The sequence below is a fragment of the Podarcis pityusensis genome (genome assembly GCF_964106645.2).
Source record: "Podarcis pityusensis genome assembly, chromosome: 1".
NCBI lineage: Eukaryota > Metazoa > Chordata > Lepidosauria > Squamata > Lacertidae > Podarcis > Podarcis pityusensis.
Window position 1 is genome coordinate 122,906,874 of NC_138028.1, and position 24,754 is coordinate 122,931,627.

Consider the following 24,754-nt stretch of genomic DNA (forward strand, 5'->3'; position numbering starts at 1 on the left):
GCAATACTATTCTTGGCTGAAAGAATATACCAAAATTGGGGTCAAGGGAGTGAAGACGGCTGGAAGTGAAGATACTGGAGCTCATCGCCCTTGTCCCTTAAATTAGCTTCTGTGCAGTGTGTGTATTTTAGGGTACAAAGCATTCAAAAATAAATGCTTTCATGCAGCCTTTTTTAAAAAATTGTGGAATATGCAGGGAGACAGAACAGACTTACAAACACTTGCAAAACTGACGGGCTGAATAGACTAAACTGTCCCATTGCTTGTTGAGGGAGTGGGAGGGGGCAGACAGAGGCTAAGAGAAGGGCAATGCTAAGCACCAATATCCCAGCCCCACTGGCAGGCCCAGGGATTCCCGCATATTGGTGCAATATTGTGATCAGATCGCATAAATTCAAACTGGCCATGTAAATAAGGACATAAAACTACTAGCCTGCTAATATACAAGGGTCACACCCGTAATATACATTTAATGCACATGGCTTTCTCCAAAGAATCTTAGGTACGGCATTTTGTCCCTCGGAGCTAAAATTCCCAGCACCATTAAACTACAGTTCTCAGAATTATTTGGGGGAAGTCATAAGCTTGAAACGTGTGGTATAGCTGTCATCTACTGCTCTGTTTCCATGCTGGCCCAGAGAGCAGGGGAAGCCTTGTAGCCCCTTAGGAGGCTAGTAAAAAAATGCCTTTGACCAAGTGGACTGGCAGATGATAGATGCTTCACTGCCCATCCTTTGCAAGCTCACAGCGTTTCCATGCTGGTCACAGGGGATTGATTTTCCTTCTTTCAAGGCTAGCACAGGAATGAAGCAGGATGAGCCACTTCTCCTCTGCAAACCCACTCACTAATGCATATTTGGAATTCCTGCCGACTCAAATACAGGAGTAGAAGCTTATAACGGAGACAGATCACGTGGTTTCCAACTTGACAACACTGAGTAGTTGCAGCTGAAACGGAGGCTAAACCCATTGAGACTGGAGGAAGCTTGTTGATAACAGTTGAAAAACTGCATGATAAAAATAACTGAAGACACAAAGGGGGGTCCACTAATATGTCTTTTCCCTGTCTCCTTATCTTAACCAGGGTCTGGTTGTGATGTCTGCGGAACTGGAAGAGGTGGTAAATAGCATGTTGAAGGGCAAAATCCCAGGCATGTGGATGAGTAAGTCCTACCCGAGCCTCAAACCGCTCGGCAGCTATGTGAATGATTTTCTTACCAGACTGAAGTTCTTGCAGGTGAGCCCGTCAGAAACAACTCAACGTGTTGGGATGTCGATTTTCTGTCTTGATTCCAAATTACAATTGCACACGTTATGTGGGCCTCTGCTTCTCAGTTCATGCAGTCATGTTGTTTTACTGCAGTTTGGTCACCAGTGCATATGCTAAGAAATGCAGTTTTGCTTTGTTGGGTCTGCACATTAAGGGGGTTGCTGTATATTAAATGTTTTGCAAGGTAGTTAGCTAGCTGGTTCTGGGGCCAGGAGATGTGCTGGGGGAGAGAGGAGATGGCAGTGAAGGAAAGTGTTCAGGCAAGTGGATCAGGGCATGAGCTGCACTTTCTGTTATGTGTATGGCTGCAGTATAAAATCCACAAGTGCAGAAGACCAATCTACATATGCTTGAAAATAGCTTGTCAGGTTCTAATTCACATTTCCTTCCCAAAAGGAAAAATGCCAAAGACCACAGAGGGCATTAAATAAGAGTCCGAGGGCTGCATAGACACCTTTACATTTAAAACACACACACCCTCCAAGTATCATGGGAACTTCATTTTATTCCTCTCAGAGCTACAATTACCAGCATTCTTCACAAACTAGTTCCCCGGCATGGAATATATGACAGGAAATAAATCTAAATATGACAGGAAATACCGTATTTTTCGCCCTATAGGGCGCACCTAGTCTTTTTTTTGGGGGGGGGGAATAAAGAAAAAAAATTTATTCCCCCCCGACCCCAGAACAGGCTGCTATCCGCAAGCCGGGCTCCCAAGGCTTGCGGAGAGCTGCCCGAAGCCCGGGGTGTGCGCCGCTGCGCTCCCCAGGTTTCGGGCTGCAGGCTGCTGTCCGCAAGCCTTGGGAGCCCGGCGGGAAGTCGCACCGGGTTCCCAAGGCTTGTGGATAGCTTCCTGAAGCCTGGAGAGCGAGAGGGGTCGGTGCATACCAACCCCTCTCGCTCTCCAGGCTTCAGCGAAAGCCTGCATTTGCCCCATAGGACGCACACACATTTCTCCTTCCTTTTTGGAGGGGAAAAAGTGCATCCTATAGGGCGAAAAATACGGTAAATCTAAAATGTATGCAGCCTTTTTAAAGAGAGCAAGGCAATTAATTGCAACCTCTGTGTCATGCTGATTGTGTTTGCAGCAAGTTCTGAAAGGGCCTGTAACTTTCTACAGACCAATGTGCCCGTATAAAAGGGGAGTGTCTCCTTCAACTATCAGGATTTTGTTGGTTGGAATCACACATGGAGCTAGCAGGTCTCCTGCTCCACCGACTTCTGCCGATTTCCCTGCTGCACATATCACATTCCCTATTGAGCCGGGGGGTTGTACAACTTGTAATAAAAGCCTCTGTGCAGTAGTAGCATTGGACTCAAAACACCCTAGGTTCCTGCCCTGTGCGTTCTTAATGCTGCAATATAAAGCTCCATTCCCACCCTCTCTCTTCTTGCTGTTGCTACAGACGTGGTACGAGAATGGAACCCCTCCGATGTTTTGGCTTTCTGGGTTTTTCTTCACACAAGCCTTCTTAACCGGCGCCCAGCAGAATTTTGCCAGGAAATACACAATCCCAATAGACCTGCTAGGCTTTGACTACGAAGTCTTGGAAGACAAGGAGTACAAGCACGCGCCTGAAGACGGTGAATGCAACCACGCTAGAATTTGGGGGGCGGTTTATCACCTTTGTATCCTGCCCTTCATCATGGTAGCTGGATGCAGAAGGCTGAGTTGTATTTGGGAAATACGTTTTATGAAATAGTAGACCGGTGATGTTACTCGTCCTACATTGCCTAGGGAGCTTGATGACTGAGCAGGGAATTTGAACACAGGTCTCCCTGCCCTTTGTGCTTGAAGAAAATAATAGAAGAAAAAAAGAAGTGATAAAATAGGCCAACTCTTTGATGGCCTGACAACTATAGTGATACCTTGGAAGTTGAATGGAATTCATTCTGGAAGTCTTTTTGACTTCCAAAACGTTTGGAAACCAAGGCGCGGCTTCCGATTGGCTGCAGGAAACTCCTGCAGCCAATCAGAAGCCGCAGAAGTCGCGTCAGACGTTCAGGTTCCAAAGAACGTTCACAAACTGGAACACTCACTTCCGGGTTTGTGGTGTTCAGGAGCCAAAACATTTGACTCGCAAGGTGTTCGGGATCCAGGGTACGACTGTATAGACTTAGTCTGTGGCTCAAGAATTCTAGTGGCCTTTTCATGTGCCATTTGTTTTATCCACAGAATCAAGCCACTATGTGTAGATCCTAATTCACAATGAGCCTTTTGCATGTGTAAATTTCTGCATGTAATTAGACCTGTACACCCAGCGGGAAGCTGCAACTTGTTTCTGCTTCCATTCATTTGTAGATAATACTCAAAATTGTTTCTTACTATTTTGATTGTTGGAGCAACACAAGGCGAGAAACCTATTCATGGGTTCTTTGAAGAGTATTTCCTGCTCAGACCTTATTATCAAGCCTACAGTATGTTTAAAACATGTGCCTTCCTTTGCCATTTCATGCGCATGGTGTCTATAACCAATGTGCTTTGTCGTGTTTCTTTCTAAATAAATAAGGAGTCTTCATTCACGGATTGTTCCTGGATGGAGCTCGCTGGAACAGGAAGAAAAAGAGGCTAGGGGAATCTCATCCCAAAATCCTGTATGATACTATGCCAGTGGTGAGTATTTATATAATCATCAATTAAGAGCCTTGTAGCTTTATTAAGGCTGTGTTCCCACACTCGCTTATATACTCATTGTATATTACTTCTGTATAGAACCAGGCTGTGTGGGGCTTATTAACACACCCAATAATATGCTACTGTGATTCGCAACCTGACGCCATTGAAACAAATGGTCTCAGAGAGGTCAGAAAATGCATGTGTGGCATTAAACCCACAATAATTGGCACACACGCACACCTAATTTAATGTTGAACTTGCACATAGTGACCTCCCCACCTGCAATTCTAGAAACTGTGCTATAGCAGCACGACTGTCCCCTTCTTCTGGTTCATATTTGGACAACAGAGCAGTCCAGAAGAATGCCTGCAGCCCACGGAAAGAGTTTAGCACTCATTTTGAGTAGGCCTGAGTCACTAGGTGAATTTCTGGAGCTGTTTGTGTATGGGGGAAGAAGCCACAAGAACTAGTGCTTTCTCCCCTGTCTTGATAAAGAGACATTCTTAGAACTCACTCTTTCTTTGCTACAGATGTGGCTAAAGCCTTGTAAAAGATCAGATATACCGGAAAGACCCAGTTACATAGCTCCCGTGTACAAGACAAGTGAGAGAAGAGGAACGCTGTCCACCACAGGCCACTCCACCAATTTTGTGATTGCAATGATTCTTCCGTCGGACGAGCCAGAGGCCCACTGGATTGGACGGGGGGTGGCACTTCTCTGCCAGCTTAACTCGTAACCCAGGTTTCAGATCTGACTACCACTTTCCGTTCTTTGTATAATTTAATGGCTACCTTCTTAAAAAAAAAAAAAGGTAGCCAAATCTTCAGAAACTTTTGAATCCGATTTGTCCAATTTGTACCTTTTTTGAGTTTGTAAAAATAAATAAGATTTTTTTAAAGAGCTTGGAAAAAACCAACCCCACCATGTTTGCTTGTTCAATAATTTTATTTTCTTACGCTCCTTATGAATAAGGAACATACATAAGATGAACACAACAACACTGTTGACAATAAACAAAAACAGCATGTCATCATTTCCAGCTTTGCATTTATTATTTTTTTAAAAATGGATTTTGTTATAACAAAAAACACCCCCCCCCCCAAAAAAAGAGTAGCTGATATCTCAGTATTTTTTTCAGGACCATAATCACATTGTTTCAACTATAAGGAAATAAAAAAATGTCACACTGCATCCTAGGACACCTACAGCATTTTTTCTAAGCAATAATCACAGCTGGTTTGAGTGCAGTGCGATCAACATGGGGATGTCACACAGTGACAGCATTGTAAGAGACACGTAACATTTATGCCCTCCAACAAGTACACGTTTAAATGAGACTGGACTCCAGCAGAACGGAATGGAGAAGCCAGGTAGAAATGTAGCGGAATCCCGATTGTCCCAATTATGACTTTTAAAAGCATTCGCGTTCCAAAAATGTCCTGGGAATTCAATACTCGGGGAAAACAGGAGAAGCCATGTCTGCTGGGCTGCTCTTCACAAAGTGGTAACATGCACATGTTAAGCAAATGCAGAGGATCATCCCATTCCGAAGGAAAATACAAATCCTATCACTTCTCCACGTGACCTGCGTGTTTTCTCTTTAAAAAAAAAAAAAAGCAAACCCAACCCAAAAATACTATTACAGAGCACTAATTTATTTTTTTGCTTCCCTAGTTAGGCAACATTACGCTACAGCACATGCCAGCGAAAATCAAGAAAAGGCTGTACCTGAAGTAGAGAAAGCTTTATTCATAATTACAAAAATAAACCTTAAAAACCCTCCCTTATCCCATTTTTTCCTGACTAAAATCTCACTTCAGCAATGCCACGACCCTTTATTTCAACTTGGCAGGTTTTAATTAAAATGACATCCAAGTTCCGAGCCAGAGAGAAAAAAAGAGTGTAAAATCCCATTGATTACAACGGAAGGATCAGCCTCACTCTTGGGCTCCCAGCCAGACATTCTCAACTACAAATCTCCAGGGAGGAGGAGGAGGAGGACAACAACACCACTGTGTAGATGCCCCCCAATGCTGTGGCCCTTGTAAGTTCTAGAGGCCCAATGATCCAAACGAATTTTCTGCACTAACAGACTCGCGGGGATCCAAGCCTTTGGTTTGGAACCACCAACTAGTCAACACTCTTGATATCCCCCCAGCTAACACAAAAACGAAAAGCCGCTTGACAAAAGTCACCCAACATGAAGCCAAGTAGTTAACGGTGGTCATACGAAAAGGAATGACTGGATAAATTAAGTGGAAGGGTCAGAAAGTAAAAGCGCACTTTCACTTGGAATGAAGGCCATTAAAAGTTTGCCGACCAAGTTCCTCCACTCGGGCAGAAGGACAAAAACTCCCCACTCTCCAAAAGTCAGGCTGTGTCCAGCTTTGCTTCTAGAGAGAGACCAAGATGAACAAAGACCGAGCAGCATGCTGTAAGAAAGCCCAACAACTGCCGTGTTTCGTTACGGCCGTTAAGACTATATTATTGTCACACCAGAGTGGAAAAGGACTTCCACATCTCCCAAGTGCCCAGTATCAGAGCTCGGAAGAGACGGACCAATCTGTACCTGGCAAGACATGCTGCTTGGCACTAAACAATCAAATATTAAAGCTGATTTCTGCAGGTTAAGGCTTTTTTTTTTTTTGCTGAGCCTGTCCAATCGGTCCGCACGCAGCACCAAGTCAACAATACAGCTGCTTTGCTACAAGGGCATCTCTTTACGTTACTTCTGCAGAGTGGCTCCCGCTGCAGTTCCCACAGCTGTGGTGGAAGTGGTCAAAATTCAACCACCTTCCTCTAGCTCTCAAGGCGGTGGCGTGTCTGTGATAGGAAGTCGATTGGGTCTGGCCTTTCGGGTTCCCACCTTACGAAAAGAGCCACGTTGCAGCAGCAACGCAGGAGCAGCCCCACCCCTAACCTAAGGTGCCGAAAACAAACAAAAATCAAAACAATGCCAGCACAGCATATGCCGAACGTTGGCCCACACTGAGCAAGACGCCCAACTTTCAGCAGGTGCTTCTGAGCTCAGGTGGCAAGGCATTAAAGGAATACATTCAAAAGAGTTCTGTGGAATTATGTAAACAGTTACCAAGACTGCCTCAAAGGGCCACGGCTGTGATCCTCGAATCAGCACTTCTCAGCTCCGCGTATTATTATTTTTTTGAAGGTTATAATGAGAGAGAGAATTTGGCTGCCATGACCGAAAATAATCCAATGCAGGCGCATCATTAAGAGGAGGAGAGGGAGATGTTCAAAGCAGAAAACCGCTCAGTAGTTCAGGTTTCAAGTAGCACTGCTACACATTCTGTACACTACTGCAGCAAAAGTTCGAGAAAGAGTCCACAAGCAGCATTAACCATTCAGCATTTTTGCTAACAAATACCTATGAGCCAACATCAAATACCCAACACCTGTCAACTCAGCCCTATTGTGGAAACAGAGCCCCCAAGGCTCCCAATGCAGAGATTTGCTTCCTTGGGTTTCGAAAGGTCAAAAGTACCGCGTTGTGTGGCCGACATACAAGGGGACACACTTGTGGATTTGCAGGCTTCTTTCCCAAAGGAGCCGCAAAACAACATTGCTGGGCTAAGGGAGTGCATGGCAGCGATTGCAAACAAGAACGTCTTCTTGAGACATCGTACCGACTAGGGGATTGGCAAGGACCAGTAAACAGAAGTGCCTGACCCAGACGAATACACGGTTTCACTTTGGTCACCAACCATTCAGCACAGTGCAAAACAGCGGACATTACTGGGAAACTAGGCCTGGAGCAAATGCAAGGGTCATGGAACAGTGCACTGCTCATACTGCCCTAAGGCAACCCCTGAACAGCATGCCTGAAACATTTTTTAAAAATGATGTTTTTAATAAACGCACCCCACCTAGAATGCTCTCCAGTCATGCATTGCCAGACTCTGTGTGTGTGTGTGTGTGTGTGTGAGAGAGAGAGAGAGAGAGAGAGAGAGAGAGAGAGAGAGAGGTGGGAGGAACCAACTCAAAACGTTGCAACGAGGCCCAGGGGCCAGCTGTAGAGAATGACAATGACATGTAACTCTTGGACTGGCTATTCAACATTTGCTCAAGTATAACCTGAAAGGCTTTTTGTCAGCAAGGGATCCGACTTCTGCTGCACATTGCGGTGGCAAACTGGGAAAACAACACACTTGCTAACAGCATCCTGGGCATGACGTTTATGTTTCCTGCTTCCAACACTGCCCAATTAAAAGTCTACATCTTACCTTTGGGAAGCTGAGCTGCATTCAATCATTTTTTGTTTTTTGCCTGTTTGTTTGAGCTAAAAAAACAGGAGCTTGTTTATGCAGACACCAGAATACTGTTACTTGTGAAGCAGCTCGTGCCACTGCTTTGCCTGGGGACGAATGTGCATACAGTACAACAGTGCAGACTTGAAGCCATACAGTAACGTCGTCGCTAACCACAGCGGAGTACTGGAAATGGTCAAAACTGGATGTCCAACACAATTTTGTCTTCGTAAAGGGCAATCACCAACATAATGGCAAATCCCATGAGAAGACCTAAATTCTGGAGGATGAACTGCCCCACGGGACAGTAGCCGTGCTCTTCGTCGTCTCCGTCCCCGTGAAGCATTTCTGGAAGCTGAAAGGAAGGAAAAGTATGGCTCTTTAAAGTCAAAGTCACACCACTTTCTGAGGATAGAGGGACAGAGGTGGTCAGAGGATTATGTGCTCCTGCTTCCTCCCTAAGCTAAGGGTTGTTTAAACTGCTTAGAGTGGAGGACCCAATTAGCTGGAACCATGGTTTTGTATATTCTTCTCTAAGGCAGGAAGTGGGACTTCCTGAATCATGGCTATGGAAAATGCTGAATCATGGCCCACCCCCCGTTATGTCTGCACCAACCCTTCATCTTGTTAAAACCTCCTTGTTACAGGACACCTTAAAATTCCAGTTGTTTCCATCCCCTTTTATGGTTTGCACCTGTTAAGAGGTTTGTCTTATTCCTGCCAAGCAGAGCATTTATGTCACCAACAAATCAGCTTTTGAATACAGTGGTACCTCAGTTTTCAAATGTCTCGAAAGTCGAACATTTCGGTTTTCAAACACCGAAAACCCGGAAGTAAATGCTTCCGTTTTTGAACGTGCCTCAGAAGTCGAACAGCTTCCGCTGAGCGTTTCGCAATTAAATTTGCAGACCGCCCTTTGCACCTCGGTTTTCGAACATTTTGGAAGTCGAATGATCTTCTGGAATGGATTACATTCAAAACTTTCCCTATCAACTTATTTTCTGGCTTATACCATAATGGCCTGTTCCACTGTTTTCTGTTACGTAGCGCAACACTTCAAAAGCAGCAATGCAAACCTCAAAGCATGTGAGCCACATACTAGGCTGGCCACATACTAGGCTGGTGCAGACATAATGGGAGTATGCATGCGTTCTCCCTACAATGACTTCCCCCTCCTCCACAGGTAAAGGGAATTTGCTTTGGGGGGGGGGGCACAGGTACAATCCTATGGCCTGTTTTACACAGGCACCAGTCAATTCTACTGCACCTCTTCAGGTTCTTCTATCGGGGGAAAGTTACTTACATGCAAAACTCCAAAAGGTCCTACTCATATTGTGCTGGCAGTACAGGAGTTGTTGTGCCTTGGATAATGTGTGAACACCCAGGGCCCTGCAAGAGCATCCCCTCACTAGGGCTGGGGGCGATATCCGGTTTTCAACATTGTAATGTATCAGCAGCTAAATACCGTGATATGCTTGATATATCATGATGCCTGGAATGTATCTTGACTCTTCTTCCTCCCAGCCCAAGCCCCATACCACTCCAGCTGGCAGGGGCTTCATTAAACTGATCAGCTGGGGGGTGGGCGTGTGAAGCCTCCTGCCACCCAGGTGAGCAAGCCCCAATACCTCTCCAGCTCGCATGAGCCAGAGGGACATCAGGGGTTTGTTAAACTGCTCAGCTGGAGGGCATGAAGCCTCCCACCCCTCTGCTGAGCGACCCCCATGTTGCTGAAGTTCAAATGTGCTGGAGGGTTGGCCTTCTTCAAAGGCGCAGGCAGGCAGATGGAGCCCAAGCCAGAACTTGCCCTGAACTTTCTCAGGCTCTATCTGCCTGCACCTTTGGAGTCAACTTGAGTTGGTGGGGTGTATAGTCGCACCTTGGTTTCCTAACAGCTTAGCTCTCAAACATTTTGGTTCCCGAACGTCGCAAACCCGGAAGTGACTGTTCCGGTTTGGAAACTATTTTTGGAAGCCAAACGTCTGACGGGGCTTCCGATTGGCTGCAGGAACTTCCTGCAGCCAATCTGAAGCTGCGATTTGGTTTTCAAACATTTCGGAAGTCAAACGTACTTCCGGAACGGATTCCGCTCAACTTCCGAGGTACGACTGTATTGCCACCTCAAAATGTCTGAAACCGGCATTGTGATCTGAACGCCATACCGGTTTCAGGCCATTTGCCAATATGTTGCCCAGCTCTACCCCTGACGGCACCCAATCTCCTCTGTCTTGGGAGTCACTGAAGCAGCGTGGTTTCCTCCACGCAACCTAAGGTTTTGGACCTTCCACGGGAAAGAGCTCTGCTGAAGTGGCTCCTCTACTGCAGACCTAATAGAAGGAGGAGACCTAGGCAGTGGTTGGAGTTAATTCAAAAGGGAGGGGACTACAGGGCAGAGTGGGGGAACCTGTGTCACCCTCCCAGAGCCCAGCTCCCCTCCGCCCCAGCCAGCATGGCCAACAGTCACAGAGAGCAGTATCTGCAGGGCACAGGCTAAAGGGAGCAACTGCAGGCTGCCTCTAGCACACCATGCAGCAACTATTCCTAGATTGCTTAGTTTCATTAAGCTATTGCAGAGCTGTGATGTCTGCACACAATGCCATGTAGCCTGGGCTCTTACCATATCCACCAGGGCCACGTAGAGGAACATGCCGGCGGTGACTGCGAAGATCCACAGGGTGATGTTATTTGCATACTGTCCCACAGCTGTCCCTATTAGCATTCCTACGTAAGCCATCATGGCTGAGAGGAGGTTGTAAACAATGGCCTGTTTCACAGTCATGCCTGCTTTCAGAAGCACAGCAAAGTCCCCTAAACAGAAAGAGAGACAGAATGGCAATGCGATCACAAAAAAGTTCAAGGAATCTTTGTTTAAAGAAATGCAAAAGTGTATTATTGATGCCTGCTGTACAGGCAAAACAGTTGGATGAAAAACAAGTGGGTCTGAGCTACTGGTGTTCTTCTATTTTTTAAAATCCGTTTTATTTCAAAGGGGCAAAGCTGGCCGTCATCCTTTTAAGTCTGCGACATGATCAATTCATCCCCCCTCTTGCAATCCTGTAAGGCCTTTGGAGTGAGAATGGAATAGAGCGCAGAGCCTCAATAAAGCAGTCAGGGTGGAAGTGCTCACTGGCAGTGGGGAAGAAAAGCAGCCAGAGAACATAGAAACTTTGAAATGAGATAATGAGCGCTGCTGTCCCCGAGGCACATGGTTGGACAGGAGTCTCCCATGCTCCGGGTCATTCTAAGCGAGAAGCAGAGGGAAACAGGTGTCTCTGCAAGAGATGGGCTCAGCTAACATGAATTGATAAGAGGATATAGTCATACCTTGGACGGTGAATGGAATCCGTTCTAGAAGTCTGTTCGACTTCCAAATGGGGGCTTCTGATTGGCTGCAGGAAGCTCCTGCAGCCAATCGGAAGCCACGGAACCCCGTCGGATGGTTGGCTTCCAAAATAACTTTCGAAAACCGGAACAGTCACTTCTGGGTTTCGATCGTTCGGGAGCCAAAACATTTGAGAAGTAGGCTGCTCGAAAACCAAGGTATGACTGCATAGCACTTTTAAGCTGTAATGAAACAAATGCTCAAGTTTCATTTAACAGGCATCATCAATCCCCCAAATTCAGCAGACTGCCAGCCACAGGCCTCTGAGCGTACTTGCATCCACATCAATGACAACATGTTTCCACATCATAAGCAACCACCTATGGCCTGGTTCAGGTAGCATCCTATGAACCGCCACAATTCAGAAGCCTCCAGGTTCCTGGAGCAGCATCTATCTGCAAGACCCACCCCCATAGGTACTTGCTAAAATACCTCTTTCCAATGAGCTCTCTTAGCACGACTTGCTCACTCACTCACACTCTAGCAGTGCTTTGCTTCTCCCAGGACCAAATCAAAGAAGCCAGGATAAGTGAGCAAGAGAATGGGAGTTCTGAGAAGACTGCAAAAGTGGATCTTGCCTGCAGATTTCTGACAGCTACTACTAGTCACCCGGAGACCTCTGAACATGCAATGGTTGGTTCATAGGGCCTATGTGTGATTTTTACTTTTCTGTTCCAGACCTTTCTATGATAATTCTCTAGAAGACACACAAGTTGCAGAACCTTAAATAATATGTGCCTGGAAAGCTCATTGGTTTGAGCATGGTGCTGATAACACCAAGGCTTGCAGGTTCGATTCCCGTGTGAGAGAGCTGCATATTCCCATGTTGCAGGGGGATGGACTAGATGATCCTGTGGGGCCCCAAATGGTGGTAGGAAACGCACAGCACCCCCCTTCCCCTCCCAGCGAGAACTACATAAACAAATGCAGCTGTGTCAGCTATTGCTGCATCGCCAGATATACCCTGCATATTTTTGGCCACGAAAACAATCAAATCTTTTAATATGAAAAAAAATTCTTCAATCACAGAAGCATGCACAGCTGACATCAGATTAACTGATTACCCAATTCATGGGGAAGCTCATGACAAAATACTGCTATGGATGTGCTAATTCCTCCGGTCAAGCCAGCACTGAAAGCTGCTCCTGAGGGGGCAAGAGGGAAACACAAAACAAAACGCAACAAAGGAACAGTTATTTTCAGATTGGTTATTTTCAAGCAAATCCATCAGCAGAGACAATAAATGAGAGCTTTCTTTGTCCCGAGATTTTGTAACGTTAACCGCAGGAGCTGTGTTTTGAATATCTGTTCTTAAATGTTCTGTCCTATGTTTAAAGAAAGGAGCTGCGCTGTCTTTGGAATCTGGGAAAATATGAACAGATGAGAGCGCCCAGGAGGGAACGGTCGGCTCTTCGACCTTTTCCTCCCGCATCTGAAATTCAGGCTTAAAAGCCAGCTCCTATCTTACAGAGCAATCCCATGCGCTGTCTGCTCAAAACTCAGTCCCACTTGGTTGTGGATGTCTTCTTCCCAGGTAAGTGGGGCCTAGGATTGCAGCCTTAGTGACTTCTCTGTGGCACCAACCAAAAGCAACGTTCTCTTTCGGTGTGACAGATCAAGAGAGCATCAGACACGATAAAAACAAAGACACACGACAGGAATGAGACCTTGGTCAGCTTGCAAAACCTGCAGTGGCTACCGATCTGCTACTGGAGCCAAGTTCAAGGTGCTCCTATTAGTACATAAAACCCTTAGCAACCTGGCAACCGTTTACCTGCGAGATTGCTTTACCCCAATATGCTGACTTGACTGCTTCCATCTGCGGAACCAGCACTGCTACAGATGCCATATAACACTCATTCTGCATTTATAAGAAATTAATCATTTGAGTCTTTTGCAGCTCCCTGTCTGCTGATACCAGGCAGGTTGCCCTCACTGTGCTCTTTTGGGCACCTTGCTAACATTTGTTTAGAAAAGCCTACCCAGATATGTAGAATGTTGATGACCTTTATCCTTTGTTGCTAATTTTAAGGGTTTTTTAAAAACTGTTTTGAATAGTTGTGTTTATCTGTTTTTACCAATCCTTTTGGTCCCCCCCCCGCCCTTTATAAAATCACTTTTTAAAAAAATCAAACAGCACATAAATTTTATAAAATAAAACAAATAGTGCACTCAAAATGCTAGGAATGGCAGCTGAAAGCAGAACGCCTCTCTTGACAATTTAATCATCTCCATGTGGGATCTATAGCAAGGAAGATTAAGAAGATATAACATGTTTTTCAACTTGTCTGAGATATCAGATTGGGGTGGCTAAGGCTGACCACCTAAATAGCCAGTGGGTTTGGTTGCCTACCACAGGTAAGAATCACAGGGCTGGGTTTGCAAATTGAAAGAGAATTGGGCTGGGTTTGTTTTGTTTGTTTTCAGATCAAATGATTAGCACAGGTGCATGTAGGTGGGCTGCTAACACACTGCTACTTCTGTAAGCTTGTTTTCAAGGAGTCTTTAAGGCTCCTGTCCCTTTGACTCACAAGGGACTGATACGGCCAGCAACACCACACAGCTAACTTCCTTGGAATGGCCTGCGTTGGGCCGGCTGAAATGCAAGCGCCTGTTCCATATAAGATCTGACGAAATTTATGGAGGCCCCAGCTATGTGGTCAGTTGCTGGGGCTGGAAGAATCAGCAGAACCTCCTAACCTTCCACCAAGGGAGGTGCCTCCATTGGTAACAATTATCAGGAAGATTCCATCTTGCTTCCCAATAAAAATGCACACTACCCAACTCAGTGGTGCTGTTTCTTCCAACAAGCCCATGCACCTCTCAATAAACTAGGAGAAGTCTTAGTCCAACAGGCAGGAGAAGCTCTCCTTCCTGCCAAGTCTGGTAGGTAACTGGTAGCTACAGGGTGGGAGGTGGTCTGCCATTTCCATCAGAAGTGAGCAAGATTTTATTCCACTGTGGTCCTGCTACACAAAGGAGCTGATATCATGGAGTGGAACTATCTACAGCAGGGTTTCCCAAAATGTGGGTCTCCAGTTGTTTTTAGATTACAGTTCCCATCATCCCTGACCACTGGTGCTGCTAGCTCATGATGGGAGTTGTAGTCCAAAAAAAAACACCAGCTGGAGGCCCAAGTTTGGGTATCCCTGAACCACATCTGCTTTTTCCAAGCAGAAACTTCCCTCTTCCCAGCAGATTCCTTCTTCCCCCTTCCTCCTCAACAAAGACAAAGCCTGTTTCATTTCCGAATTTTCTGTAGAGAGCCTAGCTATTTTAGGCACTAGTCGTCAATACTATCATGCTACTGTATTTTATGCAGTATAGCTAGCGGCAAAGAACACACCCCAAAGCACTTACCAATGGCCAGCCCATCGCTAAAATTGTGGATCCCGTCTCCCATTATTACCATCCAGGCTATGTTCGCTATTCCAGTGTCTTTCAGGTCTTTGCCGGACTGGCAGTGTCCATGAGAATGGTGGGAGTGTTTGTGGGACCAGATGTGGTTGTGCTTTCGAGCTACGATTTTATCCTCTCGGTGGTTGCTTTCGTACTCCACGTCGGGGCGATCGTTCTCCTGGACGCCATGGGATACATTGTTATGGGAGTGGAGCATACTGTTTTCCTCCTCTACGGACAGGAAGGTCTTTGGCAGGGAGTCAAGCTGGCCGTCCAGGTCAGTTAGTTCCGTTTCGTTAAGTCGATCGTCGGATAAAACAGAGTCATCTGCTCCTGTGTCGAAAGAGCCAGAGAAACACAGGGTCTTAATTAGGGGTGACAATGGGGCATCGATTAAGACAGAGATGCCGCCAATACTTACCCGCAACACTTAGCATGCACATCAGGTGCTAAAGAGGTCCAGTTCCTATCTTGTAGCCTTTCGGCAGTGTACTTTTTGAAGATCAGCCCTGACAGCAACATATAACAGCACAACAAGGGTAACCACGAATTGCAACTTACAGGCAGGCTTATTTTAGCTGAGAAACTGTGGCAGGCAATGTTTCTTGTGTATTTGTGCAAGCACACATGGACATGTATGAAAAGAGAAAAGCTGCATGGGTGAGATGGTAAAACACTTTTATATAGTGAAGATAAACAGTTCAAAGTGTCCATGTACAAAGTGCCACCTGCCTATGCATTTGTTTTCATTAAGAAGCTCAGGCGAATCCCTGAATGGAGGACCCTGAATGCTGCTGCTTCTGGCTGGGGAGAAGAAGAGAGATAGAGGAAGACCAGCAAATCCATCTGCATGTCCTTCTCTAGCAACCTTGAGGGCTGCGGGTTTTGTCAGAACTGGGAGAGACACCAGCTGTGCCTCATTGCTAACCTCTTTTTCTTTCTTTCTTTCCCACCCTATTCCTCCGCTGTTTTGATGAACTGGGGGCTGGGGAGGTTCCTGCTGTGAATACCTGTGGGTAACAATTCATACCACTCAAGGTGAGAGCCTAGATGGGCTACAGCAGCGTTTTCCAAATTTGGCTCTCCAGCTGTTGTTGGACTACAACTCCCATCATCCCTAGCTATGGCACACTGGTTGAAAACCAGTGAATCAGTTAATTGGGCAGCAAATTAAAAAAAAAAAATCCGAAGGGGGAAGAAAAAGGTTAAAGAACACTTCTTCCAAAATGGTACCCCTACTGTGACGTAAAGGTAAAGGGACCGCTGACCATTAGGTCTAGTCGTGGCTGACTCTGGGGTTGCGGTGCTCATCTCGCTGTACTGGCCGAGGGAGCCGGCGTACAGCTTCCGGGTCGTGTGGCCAACATGAGTAAGCCGCTTCTGGTGAACCAGAGCAGTGCACGGAAACGCCGTTTACCTTCCCACTGGAGCGGTACCTATTTATCTACTTGCACTCTGACGTGCTTTCGAACTGCTAGGTTGGCAGGAGCAGGGACCCACCAACAGGAGCTCACCCGTCACGGGGATTCGAACCGCCGACCTTCTGATCGGCAAGCCCTAGGCTCTGTGGATTAACCCACAGCGCCACCCGCGTCCCCTACTGTGACGTACATCGCCTAAAATGAAGAAAGGATGCAAATCTATGCATATCTAATTGATTTAATTAATGGGCTGGAACTTGTAAGATTACTCAGCTAGTATTCCTTTATCAGGTGACAGCTCTAGTCATCAATTAAAGGAGATTTGCTGACTAAGGTTGAGACGGAGAAGGAGGGAGAGACTAAGCCACGAGGCCGGATTAATGGTCGTACAACACAGTTGTCTCTGCAAAGGCTGTGTGAGCAGACAGGCTGATAATGAATGGTATACCTGCTAGAGGCTTGAGCTGAAGCCAGTCAGCATCCGGCCTGTTTAGCTTATGATCTGAAAGTTTCCTTCCAATTGGCGAATCATCGACCTTCTGTTTCTTCTTACACCACTTCTGTTTAGTCTGAAAGAGGTGAAAGGAAGGGGGGAAGAAGGCACCTGGCAGTTAATGATTGACCTGCAACAACAGGGATGGCGTTGAAGAAAGGCAAAAAGCACAAGTGAAGAGCTGCAAGGCACAATGACCAACCAATGCTGCGATCCCCTAAAAATATACCCCCCCGCACCACTGAGGATGTTAAAAAACAGTGGCTCAGCCACTGATTCATCCAATGCATCTCATTTCTCAGATTCACGCAAATCTTGCAGCTACATCCCTTGCAAAGATTCTTTGCCTACATTTTCTTCCCCATGCATAAAGGTGCTTCAGTTTTTAAATCAGCCCAGTCCTTCCCCTCCTATGCAGCTCTGTGTATGTGGGGGGAAATTCCTGATTTTCTAGGGAAGCTTCTCCTCCTCCTCGCTGGATTTGCTGCTCCTGCACTGGGCAAACCACAACAGGCGCCTCCTTTCATAATAACACGAGGCTTGCATATTCAGGTGCCCATGATAGCCAATGGATTTTTATTCCCTGGGTTCCCAGCACACAGGCTAATTGTGCTCCTGTGGGCAATGACCAAGCGCAGTGTTTCCAGTGCCCCAGAAGGACCTCTGGCTGCAGGGGAGGGGAGAAGAGGGACTCAGGAGGTGGTCTGTAACAGGGATGGTGAGCCTGTGTGCTCCTCCGGGTGCTCCAGCTCCCATCTTGTCCCAGCCAGCTTGGCCAATGGTCTGGCATGATGGGAGTTCAGCAATGTATCTGGGAAGACCATGGATTCCCCATCCCTGCTCACAGGGATCTTGAATTGTGAACATGAGACAAGACGATGAGTTGTGCCTTCTGTCTTGCGAAGGGCTTAATCTCCTGTTGCATTTCTCACTGTACAGGACAGTCTCCTGCAATCTGGTGCTGAACGACTTCATCCCTGACCCTTAGGCAGACTGGTTGGGGATGATGGGTGTCGGGAGTCCCAACGATGTCAGAAGGACACCAGGTTCAGGGAAGGCTATTATAGAAGAACTCTCACTGCCATTTCTCCAATTTTCAATTGGGGATACTGAAAACTACCTGATTCCCGTCCCCGCCCACCCAAAAGGCAGCAATAAGTATTTTTAGCTTGTACAGTTGTACCTCGGCTCCTGAACACCTTGGGAGTCGAATGTTCCAGCTCCCGAATGATGGAAAACTGTGAGTGAGTGTTCCGGTTTGCAAACTTTCTTTTGGAAGCCAAACCTCCGATGAGGCTTCTAATTGGCTGCAGGAGGTTCCTGCAGCCAATCAGAAGCCGTGCTTTGGGTTTCCGAACGGTTTGGAAGTCAAATGGACTTCTAGAACCGATTTGTCAACTTCCGAGGTGCGACTGTACTTGTATTGTCAAAAGAAGAACACTGAAAGGTTGAGTGAAAAGTTTTTCAAGTTCTTTGCACCCTGATCAAAAGGTCCAGGTGCCCAAGCGGTTGGGATTTGCCCCAGTTCTAGTCAAATAAAAATTAATTAAAAGGCAAATTTTCAAAGGAAGACAAAAATGTAACACATATTCGTAACTTAGAAATCAGGCTAGTTTGACTTAAACACACACACACACCCTTCAGGGAATTGTAACACACCAGCTTTTTCCCCCTCTTTTATTTAATAGCTCCTTCATCTTGTAAAAGACCAAACGCATGTAAAGACAAATAAGCTTCAGCAGCTCCCTCCTATGTTGAACACACTCTCTGATCCCAGCAGTTTGGGTTTATAGTAACAAGTCTGCCTGGGGAAGCTGGTCCTCTTTCGCAAGCCATCTTATGACCGTCTGAGCTTCTGACAGTCTAAATCCCAATCCCTTTACCCTCTGGGAGAACAAATCAAGCCTGTTCAACTTCTTGGGGCTGACGCCTTCACAACACCCTTGCACACAACTGCTAATAATAATAATAATAATAATAATAATAATAATAATAATTTATTATTTATACCCCGCCCATCTGGCTGGGCTTCCCCGGCCACTCTGGGCGGCTTCCAAAAGAATATTAAAATACTATAATACATCAAACATTAAAAGCTTCCCGAAACAGCTCCTTGTTGCTGCAGCTGCTTCTAAAGCTGGCAAATTCCTAGGACAGATCCACTTTGCCCTATAAGTTTCTAGGGGCGATAAAACTGCGAGGGGACCAGACAATTAGCCTCTGACAAGAACAAAAAACTAGACCGGGAGCCTGGGAGAACATGGTGCAGCCACAAATAGCTAAGCAGTAGGGTGGTTCTTTGGTAAGGAAGTGCTAGTGGAGGAGATGAATGAGACTCTTGAAAGCAATACAAAACAAGAGATTTACACAGGAAAGGAGCATGTTAATCTTGCAGCAGAAACTTTACTCCTCAGGGATGTTTCACAGAGCAAGGGGTAGCCAACGTGGTGCCCTCAAGATGTTGCTGGGCTGTAGCATACTCGCCAGCTACCGGCCACGCAGGTTGGGGGGTGATGGGTTTGGGGACTCCCGGCCAAGTCAGGAGGGCACAGCATTGACTACCCCATCTTGAGGAGTGTGAGGCAGTCAAGCTGGAAAAACAAGTGAAATCAACAACCTAGACTTGCCCCACACCAAAGACAGTGATTCCATCAGTAATTGGGGGGGGGGGAACCTTAGTAAAAGAGCAATATACCTTCCACGCAAAGTCATACCTTGGATCCCAAACACCTTGGTACTCAGATGTTTTGGCCCCCGAATGCCGCAAACCCGAAAGTGAATGTTCTGGTTTGCGAACATTCTTTGGAACCCGAACGTCCGACGGGGCTTCCGATTGGCTGCAGGAGCTTCCTGTAGCCAATCGGAAGCCGCGCTTTGGTTTCTGAACATTTTGGAAGTCAAATGGACTTCTGGAACGGATTCCATTCGGCTTCCAAGGCACAACTGTCCTTGGGTGAGGTTGGAAAGCTTGCTCTATTTTTAAAAAGGATGGAAAAATAATACTTGCTGCACAGACTGTTGTTTGCTTGTCTCACTGGGCAGCGTTCCAGAAAGACGCATTAGTCTTATATATATATTTTAAAAAAGCTTTAAAACAGATACTCATCACTCAAGTCATTTTCAAATGTTTCCAAACTTCACAGGAAGAGCTTTTTGCATATTGCCAAGTTTGGATGTTAAAAATGCTGGATCCACAACCGTTCTGTTGAAGAGTACGGGATTTCTATGCCTAAAGTCACACATTCAACCTCCAGCGCCTCCACTTTAAAGAAACCCAGGTCAGAGGGTCTGTATTTCATAACTCAGAAAGCGGCTGCCAGTCAGGGCCAACGATAACTGGATTAGATGGGTCAGTGGTGTGATTCAGTGTCACACATACAGCAACCGGTCGGTTTGGTTGCTAACATTAGAACCTAGTGTATATGGTCAATGGCAACAAAATCTTTCTTGGGTTCTGCTGGCTGTTTAAACCTGGATACCTGCCAGAATTAAATTTTATTGGCTAGACTAGGTCAGCAGGCAATTTTGCACACTTTCCATTAATGGCTTCGTTTTTAAGAGTTCAGACCTACTCTTCCTCACATCTTCATTGCACACGAGCACGGAAGAGATGTCAAAACATACCCTTTGTCTGTTGTAGTGCTTGAACATTCGTATGCAGTGCTCGATGATGAACAGGAGGTAAATTCCGCCCAGGGCCACCAGCCCTTTCAGCACAGCATCATACTCTTCTAGGAAGCCCTGGACCGCTCCTCCGCTGCCGTGGGAATGGCCATGGAGATGCTGGTGCTCGTGGTGGTGCTCGTGGTTCTCGTGGCTGTGGTTGTGCACCCCTTGCGACTAAGGGCGGGTGAGAGAAAGACATGCGGTGAGCACCCTCCAAAGTAAAAAGCCAGGTCTACAAGATGCGTCGTGTTGCCCTTTACAACCAGAAAAGAATAATAATAATAATAATTTATTATTTGTGCCCCGCCCATCTGGCTGGGTTTCCCCAGCCACTCTGGGCAGCTTCCATAGAAACCAAAAATACACTAAAATATCACAGATTAAAAACTTCCCTGAACAGGGCTGCCTTAAGATATCTTCTGAATGTCAGGTTTCTCTTTCCCTCTCTTTCCCTCTCGCACACAGAGTGCTCTGATCTAGATCAGCCTGAGGGTCCATCTTGGAAGGGCCACCGGTCCGCGGCAGAGCATTCAGAGGGTCCCAGGTCCATTCCCAGGAATCTCCAGGTCGGGTAAGGGAAGATTCCCTGCCTGTAGTCAATACTGAGCTAGATGGACCAATGGTTTGACTCTGCGTAAGGCAGGTTCCTGGGTGGCGCTGTGGGTTAAACCACAGAGCCTAGGACTTGCCGATCAGAAGGTCGGCGGTTTGAATCCCCGCAATGGGGTGAGCTTCCATTGCTCAGTCCCTGCTCCTGCCAACCTAGCAGTTCAAAAGCACCTCAAAGTGCAAGTACATAAATAGGTACTGCTCCGGCGGGAAGCTAAACGGCGTTTCTGTGCACTGCTCTGGTTCACCAGAAGCGGCTTAGTCATGCTGGCCACATGACCCGGAAGCTGTACGCCGGCTCCCTCGGCCAGTAAAGCGAGATGAGCGCCGCAACCCCAGAGTTGGTCTCGACTGGACCTAATGGTCGGGTCCCTTTACCTTTAAGGCAGGTTCCTATTTCCCTATTTCCCTATTTCCAGCCTCCCCCAACCAGAAGCTGTTGGACTACATTTCCCAGAATCCCTGACCATTGGAAATGCTGGTTGGGGCCGATGAGAAACTGCAGCAGCGTAACATCAAGCAGGCAGTGGGAAAGGCTGGTCTACTCGTTTTTATTCATTTCCTTTTGGAAAGCTGCCTTCAGCAGACAAGTTAGTGGAGGCAACACAAGTTAAATGTGTGGATGCTTTTGCAGGTGCTTAAGGAGCTTTCGATGGAAAGGGAAGACACACAAGAAGTGCAAGGGATGGGTTAGAACTCACATGTGGCAACAGATGAAGCAGCGCGTCTCCGCTCATTGTTCCTACAGCAAGAGCGACCAGGAAGGTGAGGAGAAATTTGAAGCACCCTTGGTTAATGATAGGAATCAAGATCACACCTAGCAAGGACAGCAGGCTAATGACTGTGATAGAAATGATGCCACAAATCCAGGCTGTGGAAGTGGAGAGTGGAGAAAAAACAGGGAAAAAACGTCAGGAAGCTTTTAAACACATTGAAAGAACATTAAAAGTAATTGGTTACTGTTCAAAGGAAGGAAACTCTCTCTTAAGCAAAATGTGCCTACTATAAACTGAGATCTGAAATGCAAACCATCATGATGCATTTTTCACCATCTGTACGACAGGATTTTGTTGTTGCCATTATTATTTTTTAATCCGTATGATTTTGATTACACGCACCGTAGAAATAATCTCCGGGGTCAAACTGTAATCTTGTTATAATACTTAGTGCAAATTTAACTCTACCCGAAAAGCTTCATTAGGGCAAATCCTAGAATAAATGGGATACAGAACGGCAGGTTTCGCCGCCTACTTCAAACCCAGTGAAGACTGAAAATTCTGGGCACAGAACTGACACCACCTTGAATAGGGGACGCCTTATGGTGCAGCAAATGGCTGCATCCATTGCCTCCGTCTGTCACAATTCCTCCCAGCATTTTTCTCATTTTACCACAACAAACTCTCTCTGTCCCAACAACAGCACGTGAGCCTTTTCTTGAGGACAAGCAACCCTTCTAGAATTTAAAATCTATAGCCGTAATTATCACAAAGCATGAACTAATTTGAAAGCTCCTCTTGCATGCTAGCTTCCCAGAACTCCCACTCACCCTGAAAACGGCGACGTGCATTTTATGAAGCTGACTGAAAAACGACACTTAAAACAGACCTTCAGCGGTAGCCAACCTTGTGTAAGCAAGGTCTTTCCCTTCCCCTCCTTGCACCCTCTCACACCAACCTCTCCAGAAACCAGGGGTTGCTACAGATCATTGTGTACTCGATGTCTCACACGGCTACCATGGATGAGAGAAAATATGTGGGATCTTGTGCTTGTAGCACTTCAAGGTTCCCTGTCCCCTTGATTTCAAGCAATCACATCTTCTACTGTGGCCCTGTATTGCCCCCGGTAGTCAACTGATCTCTCCAACCCTCTGAAGAGTCTTTTTTGGCAGTACGGGGGGCGGCAGAGAATGGCTTGAGCTTTAGCTTTGGACACAACCAACACTCTGCAGAATGCAATGGAAGCTGAAAGTGGGAGCAGGTAAATCACTCCGACAGCTGCTGCCCAACAAGAAATCCCTCGTGACAAGTTATCCGCATGTCAGAGAATTGCACACCCTGATGGAATATTCAGTTTTACATGTCGCAGGGGAAAGGGGGGGGGAGAGACCCGATATGGCAGCGCTGCTTCTCCTGACAGCATCTAGCTCAACGTTTAATTATGCGACACTTTCCAACATCAGCTTGTAACAGAAAAGTAATGGAATCAACAGGACTCATGCATCTAGGCCAGGGTTTCCCAAACTTGGGTCTCCAGCTGTTTTGGGACTACAGCCCCCATCATCCTTAACTAGCAGGACCTGAGGTCAGGGAAGATGGGAATTGTAGTCCCCAAACAGTTGGAGACCCAAGTTTGTGAGCGAGGTCCTGCATGGGTCCTACTGCCTCCTAAGCTGTTTCCCGGATGCAAGGAGGAGAGGCAACATCATAAAAGCGGAAAAGAAAAGAGGCTTAAGAGTGCTTATAACCTTTGGGAAGGAACCCTCAGCCTCATATAGGAAACAATGGGGAGGGAAAAGCCAAGCTGAAGGCTGGCTTGGAGCATCCAGGCTTCAGCCCCCAAACACTGGCAAATGAATAGCTGGCACCCTCAGCTTAAATGAATTCCCTGAGGCCTGTTCTGCAGTTGTTAAGAAGGGTGTTTGGTTCAATAAAGGTGCCATTAAGAGGGGAATTTAAATATATCTTTCATACAGCATCTTTGAATAGAAGCATCTTATGCCCAGAAAGCTTACAAGAGGCATGTTAGGCCAAACACACAGGCTAGGAAAGAGACAGAAGCTGCCAACAGAAGGGAGAAAATGGGTCACGATCCACTGTGGGCAACAGAAAAGGGTAGGAGAAGTGTGAAGAAGGTGAAGGAGGCAGGAGTCTGAGGAACACAGGGGGGGGGGGTGGCAGAGCGAAGAAACAAAGAGAACCAAGGGAAGAGCAGACAAGGGAGGAAGAGGGGTAAAGGAGGAAGTTGGCATCAAAGAAAACACTGTGTGAAGCAAAGCTAGGCCAGAACAAGACAGGGGTGTTGGGAGGCCTTTACCCTTCTGCCCATAGCTACAGGTCATCTTAATGGCTTGGCTTCATTTCCACATTCCGAGTTACCTTGCTAGGGTAAGTATTCATAAATAAAGATGCACCACTAGCTGAGTGCCAGCAATTATTTCATTTGTTAGAAATTAAAATAAATAAATAGAAAGCAACTCAAGAACAGTTAAGCGTTTTAAGCCGGAGACTGAGATGGAGGTATGATAGCCATCTTTCAATTATCTCAAGGGCTGTCACACGGAAGATGGAGCAAACTTGTTTTCACCCTGCTCTGGAGGGTAGGACTCAAACCAATGGCTTCAAGTTACAAGGAGATTCCAACTAAACATCAGGAAGAACTTGCTGACAGGAAGAGCTGTTCGACAGTGGAAACGTCTCCCTTGGGAGGCTGTGGGCTCTCCTTCATTAGAGGATAATAATAATAATAATTTATTATTTATACCCCGCCCATCCGGCTGGGCCCCCCCAGGCACTCTGGGCGGCTTCCAACGAAGTATTAAAATACAGTGGTCTGTTAAACATTAAAAGCTTCCCTAATCAGGGCTGCTTTCAGATGTCTTCTAAAAGTCTGGTGGCTGTTTTTCTCTTTG

The 24,754-nt window shown here is 46.4% G+C and overlaps 2 protein-coding genes across 4 annotated transcripts in view; one reads left to right on the plus strand and one right to left on the minus strand.

Moving 5' to 3' along the window:
- Positions 1-4,924, plus strand: part of DNAH7 (dynein axonemal heavy chain 7) — a 152,997-nt gene extending 148,073 nt beyond the window's left edge. Inside the window, exons 61-64 of the mRNA XM_081023134.1 lie at positions 1,085-1,237; positions 2,680-2,857; positions 3,784-3,887; positions 4,421-4,924. Coding sequence (XP_080879260.1) covers positions 1,085-1,237; positions 2,680-2,857; positions 3,784-3,887; positions 4,421-4,627 — 642 coding nt within the window. The 3' untranslated portion in view covers positions 4,628-4,924. The remainder of the gene's footprint in view (positions 1-1,084; positions 1,238-2,679; positions 2,858-3,783; positions 3,888-4,420) is intronic.
- Positions 4,925-7,747: 2,823 nt separating this feature from the next.
- Positions 7,748-24,754, minus strand: part of SLC39A10 (solute carrier family 39 member 10) — a 47,353-nt gene continuing 30,346 nt past the window's right edge. For all 3 annotated transcript variants that reach the window (XM_081023862.1, XM_081023860.1, XM_081023861.1), the window contains 7 exons: positions 21,828-21,997; positions 20,476-20,691; positions 16,807-16,927; positions 14,899-15,270; positions 12,603-12,683; positions 10,774-10,964; positions 7,748-8,511 (listed from right to left, as the gene is read on the minus strand). In XM_081023862.1, coding sequence (XP_080879988.1) covers positions 8,353-8,511; positions 10,774-10,964; positions 12,603-12,683; positions 14,899-15,270; positions 16,807-16,927; positions 20,476-20,691; positions 21,828-21,997 — 1,310 coding nt within the window. In that variant the 3' untranslated portion in view covers positions 7,748-8,352. The remainder of the gene's footprint in view (positions 8,512-10,773; positions 10,965-12,602; positions 12,684-14,898; positions 15,271-16,806; positions 16,928-20,475; positions 20,692-21,827; positions 21,998-24,754) is intronic.